Here is a 19,334-nt window from a genome sequence, read left to right as displayed (position 1 = left end):
TGACACCTGGAACAACTGCAGAGCGGTGGCTTAGCCAAGCCAGCGCTCACCCTCCCCAGGTGCATTTGTGGCCAAGCACGAGGAACAGAGCAGCCATCTCAGCTCACCCATCCCAGGGCTGTGAGGTGTCCCAAGCTGCAGGGCCAATACCAATTGGGGGCAGCGTTAGAAGCCAGGTTCAGCCATGCGCAGATGAACATGTCTCTGCAGGGGGCTGGGGTGCACTCTGCCCCATGGGTGCAGGGGCAAGTCACACACCTCAGCTGAACAGGGAGGTGGGAGGCTGTTTTCTTGAGAATTTAATTTTCAAGTTCCTCCCAGCTTCCCCATCCCCAAGGCTGGCCAGAAAGCACCAGGGCAGGCTCATGGGCTCCACCCACCAGCTGGTGCCTTGTCCATTAAAGCCAGCAGCAGCCACTCCGCACCAGTGCTTCTGCCCCACAGCAGGGCACTCTAGGAACCACAGTATTGCAGCCACAGGGGAGCCAGTGCCCATGGAGCTGATCCAGGCCTAGCTGAAGGACCAATGCTGTTTCCCCACCCTCTGGTGCTCACCCTAGGGGAGCAGCCCTTTTTTCCTGACCCTTCAGCAGGCTTGGGCCAAGCACAGTGCAGGGAACACTGGAGTTTATGGGGCTGCTGGTCTGTCATTGGTTGCGGAGAACAGGCTGGAATCTGACCAAAGTCCACATGACCACCTCCCCGGGCACTGTGGTACACCCTGTGCTAGTTCCTGGGCTCTATGGACTGTAGGAGCCCCAGCCGCTGTCACTAAGAACACCAAGGAAGGGCCCACCGCCAACAGGTGCAGAGAAAAGTTTGGTCCCAGAAAGCAGCAGGCGCCGAGGAAAGAGGCCCACATTGATGCATTTGCCCTGGTCCATTAGGGGCACATTCATGGCAGACACCGCAGTGGGACAGACCTGCAAGCGGGGAGGTCATCTAGGGCGCTGGGAAACGGGCCGCTCAGTTGCTCCCTCAAAGGGCTTTCCCACTGGGCATGGCTCACCAGGCACTCCCTAGGATCACACCTGACGAGAGAACCCGAACAGAAGACAGTGGGCTGTGGGCACGGAGGGGGTGTCGCTCAGCTCCTCTATGGAGCAGACCCAGCCTAACAGAGCAGTGTTGGGTAGGGGGCTGGTGCCCAGGACCACTACACAGCCCTTCCAGCAAGGCCCCCAAGTGAGGGAACAGCCGCTGCTGCAGCAGCCACCCGTGGCAGTCCTGGCCCCCAGGCCCAGCGATGACTGGGGCAGCTGACCCTGGGCATGACAGCATCTGCTGGAGATCTGGAGCTGGTCCTGCTCCAGGGACCTGGACTGCCCCTGGAGAACACATTGCTGTAATCCATCTATGTTCTCAGGGGGAAGGGAGATGTCCTGTGCAACCCAGAGCCCGCAGGAGATCAGCCCCAAGGGACCCGACACACACTCGTCAGTCAGGAAGAGGCGCAGCAGTGGAGATGCAATTGAGACTTGTCCTTTTATTGGGATTTTCACAGTTGTTTGGGGAGGCGGGAAAGAGAAACACACAGCACTTCCCTTCCAGAGCAGCGCAGCCCCTAGGACAAGGGCGGCCCCTTCTGCACAGGGCAGAGAGGCAAAGAAGCTGGGAAATCCAGGCACAAGACCGAGGATGGATGGCGCTGCAGGCGAGGGGAAATATCCTCCTCAGGGGCTCTGCAGAGCTCAGACCAGAGCAACCCCACAACAAACAGCTGCAGATATTTCCCATGTTCCCTTCCTGTCTCCTTGCTTTGCCTGCAGGCAACCACACCTGCACCTGGGACAATGCTTGGCCATGGCCCACTGGCCCCCACCTGGGGTGGAGCATGTGCACCAAGGCTGGGGCAGGACACTCTCCCAGGAAGACCACAGGCTGTCCAAGCAAGCAGTAGGAGGCAGAGCTCTGCAGGAGGGGCTGCACGCTCCTGCCTGACACCACAGCCTAAGGAATTCAGGGACTTGGTGCCACCTCCTCGACCCCCAGAGAAGTCAGGCACAGAGCGTGGTGGCTGCAGCAGCCCTGGCAGCCTCTACAGCACCCAAGCAGATGGTCCTAAGCCAGCCTGCAGGAACTCTGCTGCACCAGACAGCTAAGGCCCTGGTACTGGGGCAAGCCGGGCTCATTTCCCAGTAGCACCCCAAGCAGGGCTGCCGGCTCCCTGGAGCTCGGGGATGGGGTGCAGATTGGACGCCCATCCCCACAGCCACATGGAGAGAAGTTGCCATGATGCTGGGCTCCAGCCCTGCAGCACCAGAACCAGGCCCATACACACGTGGCCCTGCGCCACCCTGCCCTCCCCCAACAACAGACAGGTTCCTGGGGGGTACCCCGCCCTGGCCCTCAATGGGGGCAGGGTGGCAGAGGGCACCAGTTGCCAACCCCCACTGGTGAGGAGGGCAGACCAGCAGTCGATGCCGGGCTCTTTGTCCCACCCACAGACACACTCCAAAGGCTCGTCTCCTTGGGGCCCACCCAGCCCCGGCCTGGTGCCACGGGGCTGCCCTGCATGCTGCTCTCACGTGCCGGGGCACCAGGAGGAAGATTGTAAATCACAGAAATGACTATTGGGGCAAGAGGGAGGGGAGCGATGCACAGTGCCCCGGCTCCCCTCTGGGAGGAGGGGAACCAGACAGTCCTTGCCTGTGCAGGTCCAGGGCCTCCAGGTCCGCTGTGGGGCAGGCTGGGGCATGGCACCCCCCCGTGGGCCTCTCCGCAGATGGCGCTAGTTCCTTGCGGCTATGACCACAGACAAGGCCACACCTCCAAGTGCTACAGCTGTAGCACCAAAGAGCCACTTCCAGGGAATAGACTGGCGGGAGAAAAAGAGCACAGGAGCATTAGACGGGACCCAGACGGACCCTGCCGGGTAGTCTGGAAGGCACAAGGAGCAGGACGCCCTGGCCAGCGGGTCTCTGATAGGATCCTGAGGGCTCAGGGTCAGACAGCAGCCGAGGAGCCCAGAGGCAGAGTTCCAGTCCCAACCCCGCTCAGGATGCAGGGAAGTTCCCTGCTCTAGGAGCACGTGGGCATGTCAGGGGCAGAGGCAGCCAGTGCCCAGCAGTGCTCCCCTGCACAGGGAAGCGGAGCTCCCTCTGCCAGTGGGTGGTGATGCCAGCAGGCGGAGAACACACGCAGCTCTGGGAGCCAGGCCTCAGTCCCACCGGCAGCCTGCCCCAGCGAGCAGGCACTGCAGCTCTCCCCTCCGACCCCTCCAACTGGCAGCTCCAGTCTCTGCTCAGAGCCAGGCTCAGGCTGGCAGCTACTGGCCTCTCCCACCGCATGCTGGCTAGAAGAGCGGGTTCCTAGAGTGAGAGGGGGTCACTCACAGCCCACGCGCACAGCAGCCTCTCACGCAGGCAGCAGCAGCAAGCGAGCCACCAGACGCCAAAACTGATCCACAGGCTGCGAGATCTTTGAGTGGCCCCAGCACAGCAGCACAGCTTTCCCCGTGTCTCCTCCCACCACTCACCCAGGGCACCTTGGCTTTGCATGTTGCAGGGCTGCTGCTGGTGCCAGGGTTCCCCAGCATCTTCCTGTACATTGCTGTCTCCACGTTCTTCTGCTCCGCATGTTTCTTCATCAGTTTGGAGAGCTCCGCGTGGATAGTCTGGGAGGAAGAAAGCCGGGGCGCCTGAGAAGCCAGCCCCTCCACCCCTGTCCAGCCAGCTCCCAGCCCTTTCCGCAGCCTGGGACAGAGAGGGTCACATGCCCTGCCATGCTGGGTTTCCCAAGAAGCATGAAGGAGCTCAGGTACCACAGCTGTTCTTGCAACAGTAACTCCCCACTGGGCAGCAGGGGCCCAGCATGCCCACAGCGCCCCTCCTCCCACTGCCTCCTCGCCCAAGTCCGAGCAGGGGCACCAGGCACAGGTTTCACCTATCTAGTCCAGTGCCTTCGGGACCAGAGTGGTGCCAAAAGAGAGAATTTGCCGGACCACGGGAGGTCAATATTGTCTAGCAGCACTACCAGCACTTTCACTGCTGCCTGGGCTCCTGGAAGACATTTTGGAGTAAATTACAGCTAAACAAACAGCACAGCACACAGAGCCCGGACTGGTGGCTATAAACAAACTTTCTGGAACCATGGGAAACTTGGCCACTCCCTTGATAAGCAGTTGTCTGGCTCACTACAACCATGCTGGACAAGAGAGTGCCAGATTAGAGAGGTTCAACCAGTACAAGCATCCACCTGCTGCTCAGTTTGGGCAGGCCAGAGAGCAGGCAGGCAGCTCAGAGGGACTCCTGGGCTTTGGTATTTGCTGCGCAGCCAAACGTGTCACTTCTCTGCCTCAGTTCCCTACCTTGGAGAGCCTTACGCATGGTTGACAGAGCCATGCTCCATCCAGCCTTCTAGAGGCTGTGATGCATCCCTGGTAGTGGCAGTAAGAAACCTGCACCTCGGCCGCAGGAGCCCTCCCCTGGGGTGGGGTGACAGTGGCAGAGGTATTGAGTTCTCTCCACTCCCAAACCATAACCTCCAGGAGCACGTGGCTCAGCCTGGCTCTGGCAGCCACGGCACGCCCATCACAGCCACTCAGTGTGCCAGAGGGGGCTGCTTGCCCTGTCTAGCTGGGCTTCCTGGTCAGTGCAAGGACAGTCCCTGCAGAGGAGAGTATCTCAGCAAGGGCAAGGCAACAGAAGGGTCCCAGGCAGAGCAGGTCCTGCAGCTTCCAACACACCTGCAGTCCTGCTTAGGCCTGAGCTCCTGGCAGGGGCTGGTGCAGCTGCCTAGCCATCCCTGACCAACACGTGCAGTAAGCGCGTAGCCAGAGAGGTTAACGACTGGGCTTCTTAGCCCATTCGGCATCCGGACAGTGCCCCCTCCTCTGGGAGGGATCAGTGGCGTGACCCTCCACAGCCCAGAGAGTAACAAGGCAGCATCTAGAGCAGCAGCCATCTGCCAGATCCCGCCGTGGGCAGTCCTGCCTGCCCCAGGGACATGCCCACAAGCTGGCTGCTCCCTACGGAGCCTCATGAGTGACTGGGGTGGGGGGCAGAGCAGACATACTGCCCTGGCCCAACAGAAGGAGGGGAGGACCACACCCCCTGATGCAGGTGCCCCCTCCTGGGTGCCAGCCTGGGAGCCCTTTAGACCACCTGCTGTCTGAAAGCCAGGGCCCTTGCAAGCTCCTCACACAACCCTCGGCCTGAGAGGGAAGAGATGCCCAGCCCAGGAACACAGAGAACCCGGGGTAAAGCTTTCAGGATAGCAGAGCCAATCCCACCCCCACCTCCCCCTATCTCCTGTGCCCCCAGCCACCGCAGGAGGAAGGGAGAGCAGCCCCAGCTTGGAGAAAACGCAGCCGGGGACGCTGAGATCAGCATCAGCAGAAGGTGCGCTGCAGCATGGGGCCGTACAGGGACAGACAGCAGGGCTGGAACCCTGCCTTGCAGACAGCTCTGCGATGTGTGCTGCAGGTAACGAGGCCCTTTGGCTGGCGATGTTGGGTGGTGACTGGCTGCAGGCCAGTTCACAGGAAGTGGTGCCGAGAGCCAATTTCATATCAACTGGAAGGAACTCCGGGGGTGTGAAATGAGAGCCAGAGATGCAGCAGAATTTGTTCCGATTCCCATCGGGGAAGGGACGCGGGGGACAAGACCAGCTGGAAGTGGGACTCCCGCAGGATCTGCCAAGCCCCGGCTAGCATCTCGGGTGGGATCGCCCGGCTGCGCTAAGAAACCCTGACAAAACTTAGTACAACTCCAGGTCCTGCTGGGACTGAAATCAGCTCACTCCGACCTGCATCCCTGTGCGGGCCAGGAGGCCGGGCCGGGCCTGTGGGCGCTGCAGGTACTGCCCTCTTAGAGCTGCGCTAGGGTCACACGAGGTGGGCTTGGGATCCATTGAGGGGCATTTTCCCAGCACCTGGAGCAGCGAGGGGTCCCTGTCTCAGTCCCTCTCTGGGATCCGTACTAACAGGCCTCCCCCCATACCTAGCAGCCACGAGCCAACTCCAAAGCCCAGGACAGAGCCGTGTGCGGACAGGGCCTGGAAAGGGTCCAGTATCTGGGTCCTGGCCTCTGCCACTCGTGCAACAGGACTGCGCCCTCTGCTGGGGGAAACTGACTCCTGCGCCCTTCGCACCAACGCACAAAACAAGTCCGCTGTGAGCTACTGACCACCACTGACACCTGCAGCCACAGCTCCTGGGACATCCACGGTCACCTGGAACATCCACGTCACACACTTCGACTTTCTTCCTCTCCAAAAAAGCGCTAAGCCGCTGAGCCCCCAAGCTGTAGCGCCCCCATCCCACCCCGACATCCCTGATGCACATGAAATGCTCTGGGGAGACCTGGGATGGTGATTGACGACATAGCGCATGTGGCCTGGCCTGGCTGGGGACTGGGAGAGCCCGTCTGTGCCTGCAGGAGGAAAACAACACATTCTTTCCTCGACCGACTGCGTACCCAGGAAAATCTGCAGGAGACAAGGCCTGCTGCTTTCACACAAGTTAAACCCAAGGTCTCCATCTGCCATCAAAGCCAAGCCAGGGCTTTCAACATACGGATGCATTAGCGTGGAAGAGCAACTGATGGCAAAGTGTTTCTCCTGAGTAATTCTGCTGCCTGGCGCCGGGTGCGGCAAAGTCACAATGAGACAGACTGAACCCATCTAACGCACCTTGCTAGAAACCAAATCCTGACCTGCAGGGAGGCCACTTCTTTTTGGGACACACCGGTCTGGGGAGGAGTTACAGTTCCCCACTTCCTCATGGAGATACTCCCTTTCACACGGCAGGCTCTTGTGGGCAGCCCATCACTCACTAGGTCTGGCCAGCCCCTGGCACAAGCCCGTCGGTGCTGCAGGGATATGAACTAACACCGCAGCGGAACATCCACTGAGATGCCAAGTCACGAAGTCTGGGACACTCACGGACCTAGGGAAGGTTTGTCCCCACAAGAAAGCACCAGATCCAGGAAGGGCCTCGTGTACCTACCCCCACCCCCAATCTGTACTGCCAGCCTGGCTCTCTCCTGGCTTCCTCGGGGCATTAACAGGCAGGAAATTCCCTACCCAGAGCTAGTCCCAGCCCAGGCGTTGACCTGGAGTCCAGCTCCTAAGGCAGAGTCAGTCGTGACGCATGCTGCTGAGCCAGGGCTTGGGTCCCACCTCAGCTCCTACAATGACAGCCCAAGACACCAGCAGTTCTTGGCTGGTACCACGGGAGGGGTCCTGCCTGCTGCAGGCTTCGTCTGGAGGTGCAAAGGAGGAAGGGGAGAAAGCCGAGATCCATCTTGCCTGGCAAAGCCCGACCAGGTTCAGTCCTTGCACAGTGCGGCGAGATGGTGCCTGCCTCCCGGGCACAGCAGAACAGTGCTGACCTGCTCCCTAGGATGCCAGCCAGCGGACTGGCATCCCCACATGGGGCCAGCTGACAACACGAACGCAGAGTCTCCGCAAAGTGGTGCAATTGCACACCAGTGGGAGCCTTGCAGCTGTTGTGGGGTGAACCCTCAGCTGGTCACTTGCTTCCGCCCCGGCAGAAGGCACAGCCGGCCAGCCAAGCCCAACGTGGCAGCAGCCTACCTTGTTAGACGGCTCCAGCTTCAAAGCTGCTTTGAGGAGGGGTATGGCCTCGCGGTACTCGCCCTGCTGTGCCAGCACCTGCAAGGCAAGCCTCAGACTGAGCACAGGCCCCAGCCATTCCCCAGGAGCCCGGCCTGACACGCCCACTGCTGGGGGAGTGGTGAGGAGGGGCAGGGGGTACCAGCCACCTGACTCCACCCAGCCCATTCTAACACTTCCCTGTGTCACCCCTAGCCTGGGGAGGGCTGGGACAACCCCCACCTCTCCCCACACCAGCACCTGCCTCTTACCCCAACAAGGGCCCTGCCCCGAGTGATGCAGCCCACGGTCTGGCACCAGCAGCAGTAGCTGGGCCCCCTGCACTCACCCACAGCAGCGGAGGGAAGCGAAACAGTGCAGCCCTAGCTCCTCCGGCCATGTTCTCCGGTTCCCGATGGAGCGTGCGGAGACAGTCCTACCCCTTCCTGAGCCAGGTGCTGAGAGCCAGGGGAGCAGGGCGAGATAGGCCTGTGTTGCTCTTTTTTCCCCAGCTGCTGCTGAGGGGTGAGAGACAGGAGGGCCCACACCTTCTGCCAATTCTAGTTTCCCCCAGTATTCCCGCAGGCTGCTGGCCTCCCACCCTATCAGTGCTGGTGAGGGAGGATACGACCCTTCCTTGCTGCCAAGAGAAGGGGAGCCCTCATGCAGCATCCAGCCCCCACCTCACCTTGCCTTTGCGGAAGAGGGCCTTGATGTTCTCCGGCTGGTGCTCCAGGACCAGGGTGCAGGATTTTAGGGCAGCCTCATAATGGTCCAGCTTGAGCTGAGAGGCTGCCAGGTTGTTGAGACATTTCACCTTCACCTCCAGCAGCTCGGCCTCCTCCTCCGGGCTGAAGTCAACTGCAGAGATCCCAGAGCAGAGTTAGCCGGCTCCGGGTGTGCTTTTCGGCCCTGCTTGAGGTCCAAGGGGTTTACATCGCAGGGAGTGCGCCCTGCTGTCTCCCAAACCCCAGGAACCTCACCTGGGCCACCAGAAGATGGGGGTGGGGGAACCCAGCAAGCTGCTACTGGGTTCCGGGTAGGGGAAAGAGGAGCTCACAGACAGGGCAGTGCACGTTGCCCGCAGGGGTCCAACGCTCAGAACCACGCTGGTACCACTGCCTGCAGGGGAGGTGGGGACGGAGCTGGGGTGCAATGAAGAAAGCGGCTGTAAAGCCCAGAAAGCTGCTTCGCCAAAATCTCCCTGACACCACAGAAAGGCCTGGGGCATGAAATGCCTCAGTAAGGAGCCTCTGAGGGCAGAGCAGGTACCTTTGGAACTGGAGTCGATGGCTTTCAGGGCAATGTCGTAGGAGTTGATAGCCAGCACATAGTCCGCCTGCTGGTAGTAGAAGTTCCCCCGCTCCCGCTTGCGATTGGCCAGCTGGATTTTCTCTCTCCCACTGAGAAGCTCCAGGTCAGGGGCGTCCTGAGCAGCCAGCAGCTGCACTTCCAGGGTGAGGGCCGCGTGGGGCGGGATGTCGGGGCTCCTGCGAGCAGGATGGAGACACAATGGCACCTTGCTGAAGGCAGAGTGGGCCCAGCAGAAGCCACAGCCATTCTCAGCTCCAAACCAAGCTAGCGCTCTGCTTTGGAGCCACCAGCACCGGCCGTGAGCACCCACCAGCCACCGAGGGGCCAGGCAGAGTGAGAGCTGGGGAAAGTGGCAGCCCACGGAGCAACACGTGCAGACGGGCCAGCTGTGCTTCATTCCTGTGGTGAAGTCCTGCCCCTCCCCGAGGGGCAACAGGGCCTGCTGATGCTCAGGTGACAAACTACACTGGGGACAACCTCATGGAGACCCACACCTCATCGCGCTCCCCTCGGCGGAGGCTCCAGCCTGTGGCCTGACTGCTGCAAAACAGAGGCCCACTCCGGCTAAGCCTCCTCTCCCTCCCTTTCATCCACCTACAACCTCACTGCTGCAAAGTGTTGGGACCCCACTCACCTGCCCTGTGGGCCATAGCAGTACTTCGCATCCGACATGATTAAGGCAGTTTCTCCCATTTCCATCAGCTGCACACACAGGTCTAGTGCCTGCAGGGACCCAGAGTGGAGAGGAAGGTCAGCAGAGAGCCTGCTCCGCTCCAGAGCAGGGGGTCCCGGATTCAAATGTCACCGCCCGACTTAGCCTCTGACCCAGTGGAATGGTGCAGTGGGGCAAAAGGGCCGTGCTGCTGGACAGGTCATTGAACCGGCACAGGAGCAGCTCAGAGTGGCCATCAGGTGCCAAGCAAAGCAGAGTTAGCACAGCACAGTGCAGGGACAGAGCTGGGGGTGGTGTCCTGGAATGGGGTCAGTGCTTCCCAGCCATAGTGCCAGCTGCATTGGCTAACACAATAAGCTGCCTCCAAGCGAGGCGGGGGAAGAATGCACGCCCACGGCTCCTGTGGGCCACCAGGGGGGCACGTTCCCGCTACTGCTTCACACCCCCTCCCCTCAAGTTCTTAGAGAAAAGAGCCCACTGCCAAATCCAGAAACACACTGCACCCGGCCTGCCAGGAGGGAGGGGACAATGTTCAGAGGCGAGATGAACAGCCTCTGCCTCAGGTGTGGATAGCCCCTCGGCCCAGCCTCCCCCGCACAGCCCACGGGGCGGGAGGAGGAGGAGGAAGGAGCGCTTCCCCAGAGCACCAGGCATCTGCAGTCCCAGGGCGCAGGCAGGATCCTGGGACCAGAGGAAGCAGCAGTCTGACCCACCCCGGACCGACCACACCGCTCAGGTGTCAGACAGCCAGGCATGGCTGCCACTGCACAGAGATTTTCTCCCCAGCCTCAGCCCCCCTGCCCCTACCTGCATGACATCACCATCTCCCAGTGTGAAAGAGAGGCTGGGGTTATCCTCCACCACGCTGCCATCCTCCAGCATGGCCTTGAGTCGGACAGTCACATCCTGGCTTTTGCATGGCCGGCTCTCCACGCCTTGGCCGGGCACCAGGGTTTTTTTCCTGAGCAAGCCACTCCCTGGGCAGACAGATGGGAGCAGAAGCACATCAGACACAAGGAGAGAGAAAGTCTGTCTTAGCTCACACTGCCCAGGGCCTCTGGGGTTTAAAGCTGGAGAGGAGGCAGCCAAGCTGGTATGTTCCCCAAAATGCCATGTTCTTCTCTTGTGTTGACAAGAACGTGATGGCTCCGAAGAGCCCTGCACTCAGGTCTGAGGGAGTGAGGGCCCCTGGATACAGACAGCAAGGAGGGAAGGCAGAACACAGCAAACCCACTCCCAGCAACGACCAGTGACATGCTGCTGTCCTGAGCAGAGAGGGACGAGCAAAAGCTCACACTCCACAGCTTCTCTGCTGAGACGATGGGGGAGAGGCCGTGTCTCGCTCAGTGTTTTGTAGGTTCCCAGGCCTGTTGGGATCAGCTAGTCAGACTCCCCGGCTGCCACAGAGCAGAGACCTGCCTGTTGCGTGTTCTAGATCAACTCTTTGTATTTAACCACTGGGACAATGTACTGAGGGTCACAGTGGATTCTCCATTGCTGGCTATCACTGATCCACTCCGGGAACAATAGGGGCAGGTCTCAGCCCTGTGCCCTGCAAAGGCTCAGACCAGAAGATCACAACGAGCCTCTCTGGCCTGCAGATCAAGGAAGCTTTTAGGAAACCAGCCAGTCACCCACAGCTGAGAGGCCCCTCCCCCCCGAACTTTGGTCACAGAGTTAACGACTCTCACTGCTCAAAACGTGCAGCTTATTTCCCACCAACTTGTCTAGCTTCAACCTTCAGCCCGGGGGCTGCAGTACGGCAGCCCCTTGCCCGCTGCCCTGAAGAGCCCATCGTCATACGCTAATTTCACAGGTGGCGACTTGCAGTCTGGCCAAGCAGGTTTTCCAGTAGGCTGGGCGCTGGTGCAGCCATCCGGGGAGAGTCCAATGACGGCCAGCAGATTAGCACAGTGCCCACAGCTACAGCGGGGTGGCAACTGGTGGATAACTGTGCATTTAAAAAAAATGTACTCCGCACGCGGATGGAGAAGATTGGAGGGAACGTTGTGGCCAAGTTCACCTCTGTTTGGCTGAGCAGACTGAGCTCCTGAGCCTCCTCACCGAGAGGCAGGCGTGTCAGCGGATCCTTTCATCCTTCTCATCGCCCTACAGCAGATCAAGGCTCTCCTGGGCTTGTGGGCACCGCAGCAGGACGCGGGATTCCAGCTGCAGTCCCACCAGTGCCTCGTGCAGAGGTGACGTAACCGCCTCTGCTCCCACTCAGCGTCCCCATTCGCGCATCCCAGGACTGTTCTTGTCCAACAGATGCGCTACCCTGCTCCCCAGAGCCTTTTCCTCTCCAGAGCCCTAGTACATTCTCAATGCTGCAGCGGCCCACGCCCATAGCCGACATGGCGCCGGGGGCTGGACCAAAACCCCTCCTGAAGGAACACCCACCCGACTCATAAGGCGTGCTCTAATGCAGTCCTGACTGCTGCTGCTTGCTAACTGCGACACAGACCGGTGGCCCAGAGCTCCACAGTGCCACACCCCTTTCCCACACCACCAGTGCATCTCTGGCAGGCTGCCAAGAGCTCACGAGAGCCCTGGCTTCGGCCCACTAGCCCTCACCGGGAGAGGGGGAAGGGCTTACAACAAGAGGGAACAGCACAGTACCTTCCTGCACAGGCTCTTACCCAAGACATCAAGCCACTCCTCGGCTGCCGGAGGCACCTCAGGGGCCTCCTCTGGGGCTTGCTCTGGCCTGGGTGCCTGGGTGTCATCTTTGGCTGGCATGGCCCTTCCTGGCCCTACGTCCTCCAATGGGGGGAGTTCACTCAAATCGTCCTCGTCGTCCTCGTCTAGGACTTCGAAGTCCTCCCCACTGTCCAGCATGGAAGCGCTGGCCGTGGCCAAATCCATGCTGGTGTCAGCCCAGTCAGGGGAGCCGGCGGCTGGCCCCTCCCCTCCCGAAGCCATTGCAGAGAGGTGAGGTAAGGATCCCTCTCACTAGGAAGCAATACAGAAGGAGTTTTGTTTGGGGGCGAGAGGGTAAGAGGAGTGGCCGTCTGAGACTCAAGAGGTACCTTGGCATGCAGTCTTGGAACCCAGTCCCCCATCCTGCCCCAACCCTAGGGGGATGGCAGAATTGCTGGATCCTGAGGCAGGTGGGTGGGAGGCACCTCCCCTGGATGGAAGGGTCAGGGTTGGGGCAGGCACCCCCCACAGCCCCCCATGCCCTCCTGCCACCCTCAGAGCTGCCCAGAGTGCAACGGCAATTTAAAGGGCCTAGAGCTCCAGCTACCACCACTGCTGTCACTGGGCCCTGGGCCAACTGCCCCCAGCCCCTCCCCCATGAGCAGGCCTGCCCAGCCGACAGGGAAGTGATCACTGACACTGATAAACAGCAATCATAACTCAGCAACAGACAGGTCCCAGGGCCTCGAGCAACCCCAAGAGGGTTTGCAAACGGGGCCGATCCAAGTGCCTGAAATTGCTATGTGCTCACTGAAGCAGGGGAGCATGTTTGCCTGTCACCCACCAGTCCCCATCCAGGGTGATGCTGGACACTGGGTGCAAACAGACTGGCTCTGCTGCAGCCTGCAGCGGCCTCTGGTTTTTGCCGGGAGCTTTGCAGGGCTTCTCCCCTCAGCTCTCAAAGCCAGAAGCCCCTTGTAGAACGATTGCTCTGAAGCCGATCCCAGGATTGCTGCAACCACACGTCTCCCTAACTTGGTTCTTTTATCGCAAGACCTACACAGGCAAGGAGCTGGGCTCTGCTGGGAGACAGAGCCGAACACGGTGCAGAACTAGGAGTCACCATGCTCTCAGGCAGCAAAAAGCCTAAGTGACAGAGGGAAAGTGTTTCCCTGATACAGCTGGGCGGGTGGTAGGGGAGGTTCTAGCCAGGGTCTAACACTGGAGATTTTCCCCATGCTGCAGCAGCTGGTGCCTGGTACCTCCGCGCTAGGCTGCACACGCAGGCAGGCTCTTGTTCTTCAGTCCAGGGGACAGTTCCGTAAGCCCAGCCACTCGGAGAGGGGCGTCATTCCTCTTTGCCAAGGGATCCTAAAAATAAAAGTTAATCAATAAAGCCAGAAGGGTCTTGCAGAGTGTAAAACCCGTGTCCACCCCTCCTGTCTGGGGGCGTTTTGGGCTGATACCAGAGCCACCCTTGTCCTGGGGACTGAGTTAGAGCCAAGTATTACACAACAGCCCCAGGAAGAGGCAACTGAGTGAGGCCACCAAGAGTCCAAGGGCAGACAGATTATATCAACCCTGAGACCCAGCCTGGCCTCACACCAAGAGTGTGGAGGACAAATCAAGGCCTCAAAGGTAAATAACAGGAATCCTGCGTTTCCACCACTGAGTATGCTGCTGCTCTGGTGATGGCAGAGAGCACTCCCAGCAACAAGGGACACTTCTTCAAGGCAAGAGCTCAGTCTGCAGGCAAACACCATTCACACGGAGCTGCTTATTACATGCAAAGTGCCACAAGCTGCATGTTGACGAAAAGGCACCTGCTACCAACAGCAAACAGATCAGGTCCTAGTGGGTGCAGGAGAAGGGGCAGGCACCCCCTGCACTGAGACAGCCATTTCACAGAAAAAGGAGAGGAACACCCCAGCTAGGGTCAGAGACTACCCAAACCCAGTTCCACAGCGGATACGCAAAAGCAGGGAGCCCCATCAGCTTGGGCGGAGCAGGAGACGAGCATGCAAAATAACAGGTTTAGCAGAGAGAGAGACTGGTCTGGTGTCAGCTGATGGAGACCAGGTGCTGTGTCAGTCTCCTCTGAGGCAGTCATCAGTCCTGCCACCAGCTAATTACAGGAGCGAAACCAAATGTTGGTCTTGGACACCACCCCAGACAACAAAAGAATACCAATGACTGGCACTTGGGAGTGGTGATACTGGGACAAACAATCCTGGGGACCATGTTCAGCACTACAGGGGACCCACAAGCAGCCTCTGCAGTTCAAACACCCAAGCAAGAGCTACAGTACCATGCCGAGCACCATGAACTAAACTCCAAGGCCCTAACGCAATACATGATAGAGGATACAACTCCAAACTGTCTGCCCCGCAGCCCCAGGCTTGGTGGAGAGCAACCTGCCAGCTTCCAGGTTCACGCACCCTCATGCGCCAAACTCCAAGCTGGATCTAATCATGCTAAAGCATGTAGCCATTTGCATCCCCTATGAGAGGGGTTCTCAAAGCAGGGACTGTAAGGTGGTTACATGGGGGTTAGGCAGGGTCAGCCCTAAACCCCCATTAAATTACCCCTGCCACCACCATTAACTCCTTAGTCATGGAGCCCCCGAGGTTCAACAATGCGTTTTGGGCATGGCCCGACTGGCAGCAGTCACCATGCCAACATACAAGCCCTTTAGCAGACAGGACTGTAGCAACCCACTCCCATTTTCTGGGCTCCTGCCCCACCAATCGCACACGTCAGGCACCAAGCAGCATTCAAAGTAAAGACCCCACCCAGGAACGCAGCATAGGCTGGCACCCCTGGAGGAACACCCACCCAGAGATGTGAGCCCTTCCTGGCCAGCAAAAAGCACTTTGATTCTGTCAGCCCCACTCTGCTCTGGGAACTGCCTGGATTTGTATGCTCCCATCACCCCGCCAGTGCTCCCCCATCACTGCAGCATGGGGTAGGGAAGATTTCACATTTTTCCTAGGAGGTCTTTCCATTAGGGAGCAACACAAAGCCTCTGTGCAGGGCCCAGACCCTCTGGGAAGTGCCTGTAGGAGCCTAGGCACGGCTAACTAGCCTAGGCAGAAGTGCCAGTACCATCCCCTCCGGCATTTGCTCTTTTCAGGCCCCGTCTCTCAGCAGCAGCCACCCACAGAAAGAGGCACCTGGACACCAGCACCTGCCATAGCAGGAACTCACCAGTACAAAGGGAAGAGCGATATGGGACCTGGAACCCTTCTGCCTCCCCAAACTCCAGAAAGTGGTAAGCGATGACCCCCTCCCCCGCCCACCTGCCATTCTCTGCATCTCATGCACTGGCCACTGGAGCCACAGAAGAACTGCCCCTTGGAACTATCCCCAGTCCCCACAGGCATCCAGCACATCCCACAGAGCCCTACACAGCTCCTCCCACGCCCCCCCACCCCCCGGCCTGGGTCCCAGAGCTCCGATGCCATGGCATGGTGAGCCTCAGGTGGCTGGAGAAAGAACCAGATTGCCTCACCTGGGGCAACAGGCAGCCCTGCCTTTTACAGGGGCCTTATTACCTCTCCCAAGTTCCACCCCCCACTCATGCTGAGACAGGCCTGTTCCTTGACCCGGGCTAGCCTAGAAGACAGAAGTGCTCTGCCAGGCCCACACAGCCTCAGCACCCGTTTCCCCTGGCACTGCCAGGCAGGGCGCCTGGCTCCCAGCCGGGTTAGGCAAGTAGAGAGAAGGAGGCATTTCTAGTCCTCCTGAGGCAGGGTCACAGAGCCCAGCTACAGTGGGGGGACCCACTCTGCTGCTCCCCCAGACCTGGGCTGGCTGCCACTCAGGGCCAGCACGACAAGCCCTGCACAGGGGCTCCGTGGGCAGAGGGCACTCACAATGCAGCCCCAGCTTTGCCAGGAGCAGCCCCTAGTCAGCTGTCACCCAGCCGCCCCCCGCCTCTCAGTGCCCCCCCAGGCCCTCGGCTCCTCCCCCTGCCCAGACGCCCCCCGCCTCTCAGTGCCCCCCCAGGCCCTCGGCTCCTCCCCCCGCCCAGCTGCCCCCCGCCTCTCAGTGCCCCCCAGGCCCTCGGCTCCTCCCCCCGCCCAGACGCCCCCCGCCTCTCAGTGCCCCCCCAGGCCCTCGGCTCCTCCCCCCGCCCAACCGCCCCCCGCCTCTCAGTGCCCCCCAGGCCCTCGGCTCCTCCCCCCGCCCAGACGCCCCCCGCCTCTCAGTGCCCCCCCAGGCCCTCGGCTCCCCCCCCCAGACGCCCCCCGCCTCTCAGTGCCCCCCAGGCCCTCGGCTCCCCCCCCGCCCAGCCGCCCCCCGCCTCTCAGTGCCCCCCAGGCCCTCGACTCCCCCCCCCCGCCCAGCCGCCCCCCGCCTCTCAGTGCCCCCCAGGCCCTCGACTCCCCCCCCCGCCCAGCCGCCCCCCGCCTCTCAGTGCCCCCCCAGGCCCTCGGCTCCTCCCCCCGCCCAACCGCCCCCCGCCTCTCAGTGCCCCCCAGGCCCTCGGCTCCTTCCCCCGCCCAGCCGCCCCCCGCCTCTCAGTGCCCCCCAGGCCCTCGACTCCCCCCCCCCGCCCAGCCGCCCCCCGCCTCTCAGTGCCCCCCCAGGCCCTCGGCTCCTCCCCCCGCCCAGCCGCCCCCCGCCTCTCAGTGCCCCCCAGGCCCTCGGCGCCCCCCGCCCAGCCGCCCCCCTCCTCTCAGTGCCCCCCAGGCCCTCGGCTCCCCCCGCCCAGCCGCCCCCCGCCTCTCAGTGCCCCCCAGGCCCTCGGCTCCCCCCGCCCAGCCGCCCCCCGCCTCTCAGTGCCCCCCAGGCCCTCGGCTCCCCTCCCCCCCAGCCGCCGTACCCCAGACTCGGTGCCACTTCTACGAGCCGCGTCCCGAACACCAACCGGACCTCTGGCCTCTGGGATCAGCAGCTCCAGCCCCGCCCCCAGCGCTCATTGGCTCCGCTGGGCCTCACGGCTGTCGCTACTGGCTGGCTGCAGCGCCCATCCCGCCTGGATCGGCCTTTGCCCGACGCCTTCTTAAAGGGGCCGCAGCAGCGCTCCCCCGCCCGGGAGATGGGGCCGGGCGGGTCCCAGCAGGCACCGCCGCTCGCTCGGTCGGGGCAGGGCGCGCAGCGCCGGGGCTTCTCCTCCCCAGCGCAGAAACGCCGGCTGGCCTGGCTGTGGTCTGAAGAAGTGGGTCTGTCCCACGAAAGCTCACCCAAGAAACTGTTCTGCTGGTCTTTAAAGTGCTACTCGAGTGCTTTTTGTTTTGATAGTGTAAGGTCACTAATTGCACCCTCTAGGTTACATTGCAGCCAGGAACTTGTAGTACGTTAATTGTTCTGTAAGAGAGGTAAGGTGATTTTTTTTCCTTAGCAAAAGGTTACCTATTTGTGACACATGTCCAAGGTCACCAAATCACTACCTCTATTCAGAAACCCCTTCAGATGTCCTTGCAAAACTAAGCAGTGATGTATACCTTTTTAAAACCAAAGCTTTTTTATGATTGTCAGGCCAGTAAAGAAGTAAGATGATGACTTTCTTTCCCTTTTATTGTCTGTCCCAGTGGGCCACCTACTCCTAGGATCAAGTAGTCCCCACACACTCGCTTTCTCTCTCTCTCTCTCTCCCCATATTAGATTCCTGGTGAGACTCTGAACTTTGCCCCTTTCATATACGTTTGATGTCCAATGGATGGAATTTCTATTCATGTCAAATCCTTGACTTGCATTAGTAAGGGGAAAGAGTGCTAAATGAGACCCCCCCCTTTTAGAAAATCTGGAAGACAAATGGGAAAATAAGCAGCATTTCAGATCGTCTGACTGTCTGTGCTGGCAACCTTCTGCCTTGTCTGATTTATCAGCAAATTTGAGGATTATTGTAAACTAAGAAAAAAGTGAAGCAATAATTTTCTTGAAGAAGACCCAGCTCTAGTATTTTTTTTCCTGAGAAATGACTCACTGAGACTTGGGAGAACTTTTATCTTGGTGATTTGTGCTGGCAAAGAAGCTTGAAGTGGGACCAGCCTGTGCACTGAATCTTATACAAAGTAGGCAGTAGTTGCTTTTATTTTATACCAGTCCACAAGGCTCAACCTGTACTCTGGTCAGTCAGTCAGTCTTTGATTTAGTTTCCTAGTATATATAGCTTCCAGAGGACCTCATAAATATTTCTCTGCCTTTGTACTTACCCCAGAGCCCTTTTGGTAACATCAATATTCTATGGCCTTATCCCTGAAGAAATTTGTCTCTAGAGAAACGGGAGGGGGTGCTTCTGTTATTCCATTAGCTGCAGTGGGGACTCACATGAACTTGAACAGTTTCTTACTGGACCAGAGCCACCACAACTTCAAGGCCAATTTCCATTCTCTGCCAGAGACGCTACAACACCCATGGTCCTTTGCCCAGCTGTCTTCTGCACCTTGAAGCCCACACCCATGTCACTTTTGTTTGAGCCTCCCCCAGAAGGACCCGGATAAGAAGGGAAAGGGAATGTGTGGGGACCCCTCCGCTCATAAAGCTACTGAGGGGGAAGGAAGAGCTGTGGTGGTTACCCCTCACAGAGCCACTGAGGGAGAAGGGAGTTGGAGAGGCCCCCCTTAGGACACTCTGGGGGAGGGGAGCTGGGGGGTTCCACCCATAAAGCAAGCCACTGAGGGGGAGGGGCAGCTGGGGGTTCCCCTGGGGACAGTCAGGGGGAAGGGAGCTGGTGAAGAGAGCTCTGAAGGGGAGGGGCAGCCTGGGGGGGCTCCCCTTGGGACACTCCGGGGGAGGGGAGCTGGGGGATTCCACCCATAAAGCAGCCACTGAGGGGGAGGGGCAGCCTGGGGGGGCTCCCCTGGGGACACTCAGGGGGAGGGGAGCTGGGGGATTCCACCCATAAAGCAAGCCACTGAGGGGGAGGGGCATCTGGGGGTTCCCCTGGGGACACTCAGGGGGAGGGGAGCTGGGGGGTTCCACCCATAAAGCAAGCCACTGAGGGGGAGGGGCAGCTGGGGGTTCCCCTGGGGACACTGAGGGGGAGGGGAGCTGGTGAAGAGAGCTCTGAAGGGGAGGGGCAGCTGGGGGGTCCACTCACAGAGCCACTGGGGCGGCGGGAGTTAGAGGCTCTCCCCCTTCAGACACTCAGGGGGAAGGGAGCTGGGGGAGGCACTTTCTGGACGGACCCCACGCACACGTA

General features: G+C 60.1%; 1 protein-coding gene across 2 annotated transcripts; it reads right to left on the bottom strand.

Moving 5' to 3' along the window:
* Positions 1–1,466: 1,466 nt before the first annotated feature.
* On the bottom strand, positions 1,467–18,477 carry FKBP8 (FKBP prolyl isomerase 8). 2 transcript variants are annotated; one of them, XM_074978191.1, is made up of 10 exons: positions 18,346–18,477; positions 13,447–13,555; positions 12,184–12,496; positions 10,352–10,521; positions 9,506–9,594; positions 8,830–9,047; positions 8,246–8,418; positions 7,540–7,617; positions 3,479–3,616; positions 1,467–2,818 (listed from the first exon to the last, which is right to left on the bottom strand). In XM_074978191.1, exons 3-10 carry the CDS (start codon positions 12,464–12,466, stop codon positions 2,732–2,734), a joined length of 1,236 nt encoding a protein of 411 aa, XP_074834292.1. In that variant the 5' UTR covers positions 12,467–12,496; positions 13,447–13,555; positions 18,346–18,477; the 3' UTR covers positions 1,467–2,731. The 2 variants fall into 2 exon arrangements, with proteins under 2 accessions (XP_074834292.1, XP_074834291.1); XM_074978190.1 differs by lacking the exon at positions 18,346–18,477 and adding an exon at positions 17,013–17,128.
* Between the last annotated feature and the right edge of the window lie 857 nt (positions 18,478–19,334).

This window comes from Carettochelys insculpta, chromosome 27, assembly GCF_033958435.1.
Source record: "Carettochelys insculpta isolate YL-2023 chromosome 27, ASM3395843v1, whole genome shotgun sequence".
Classification (NCBI taxonomy): Eukaryota; Metazoa; Chordata; order Testudines; family Carettochelyidae; genus Carettochelys; species Carettochelys insculpta.
This window is presented reverse-complemented; position numbering and strand designations above follow the sequence as displayed.

What these genes read in the sequence shown, in the direction of transcription:
- FKBP8 (XM_074978191.1), bottom strand. Translation starts at nt 12,466, where the DNA reads ATGGCTTCGGGAGGGGAGGGGCCAGCCGCCGGCTCCCCTGACTGGGCT. An exon ending in CATCGACTCCAGTTCCAAAG is followed by an intron (nt 8,419 to 8,829) that starts GTACCTGCTCTG and finishes GGATCTCTGCAG; the next exon opens with TTGACTTCAGCCCGGAGGAG. An exon ending in AGCTGGAGCCGTCTAACAAG is followed by an intron (nt 3,617 to 7,539) that starts GTAGGCTGCTGC and finishes TCTTCCTCCCAG; the next exon opens with ACTATCCACGCGGAGCTCTC.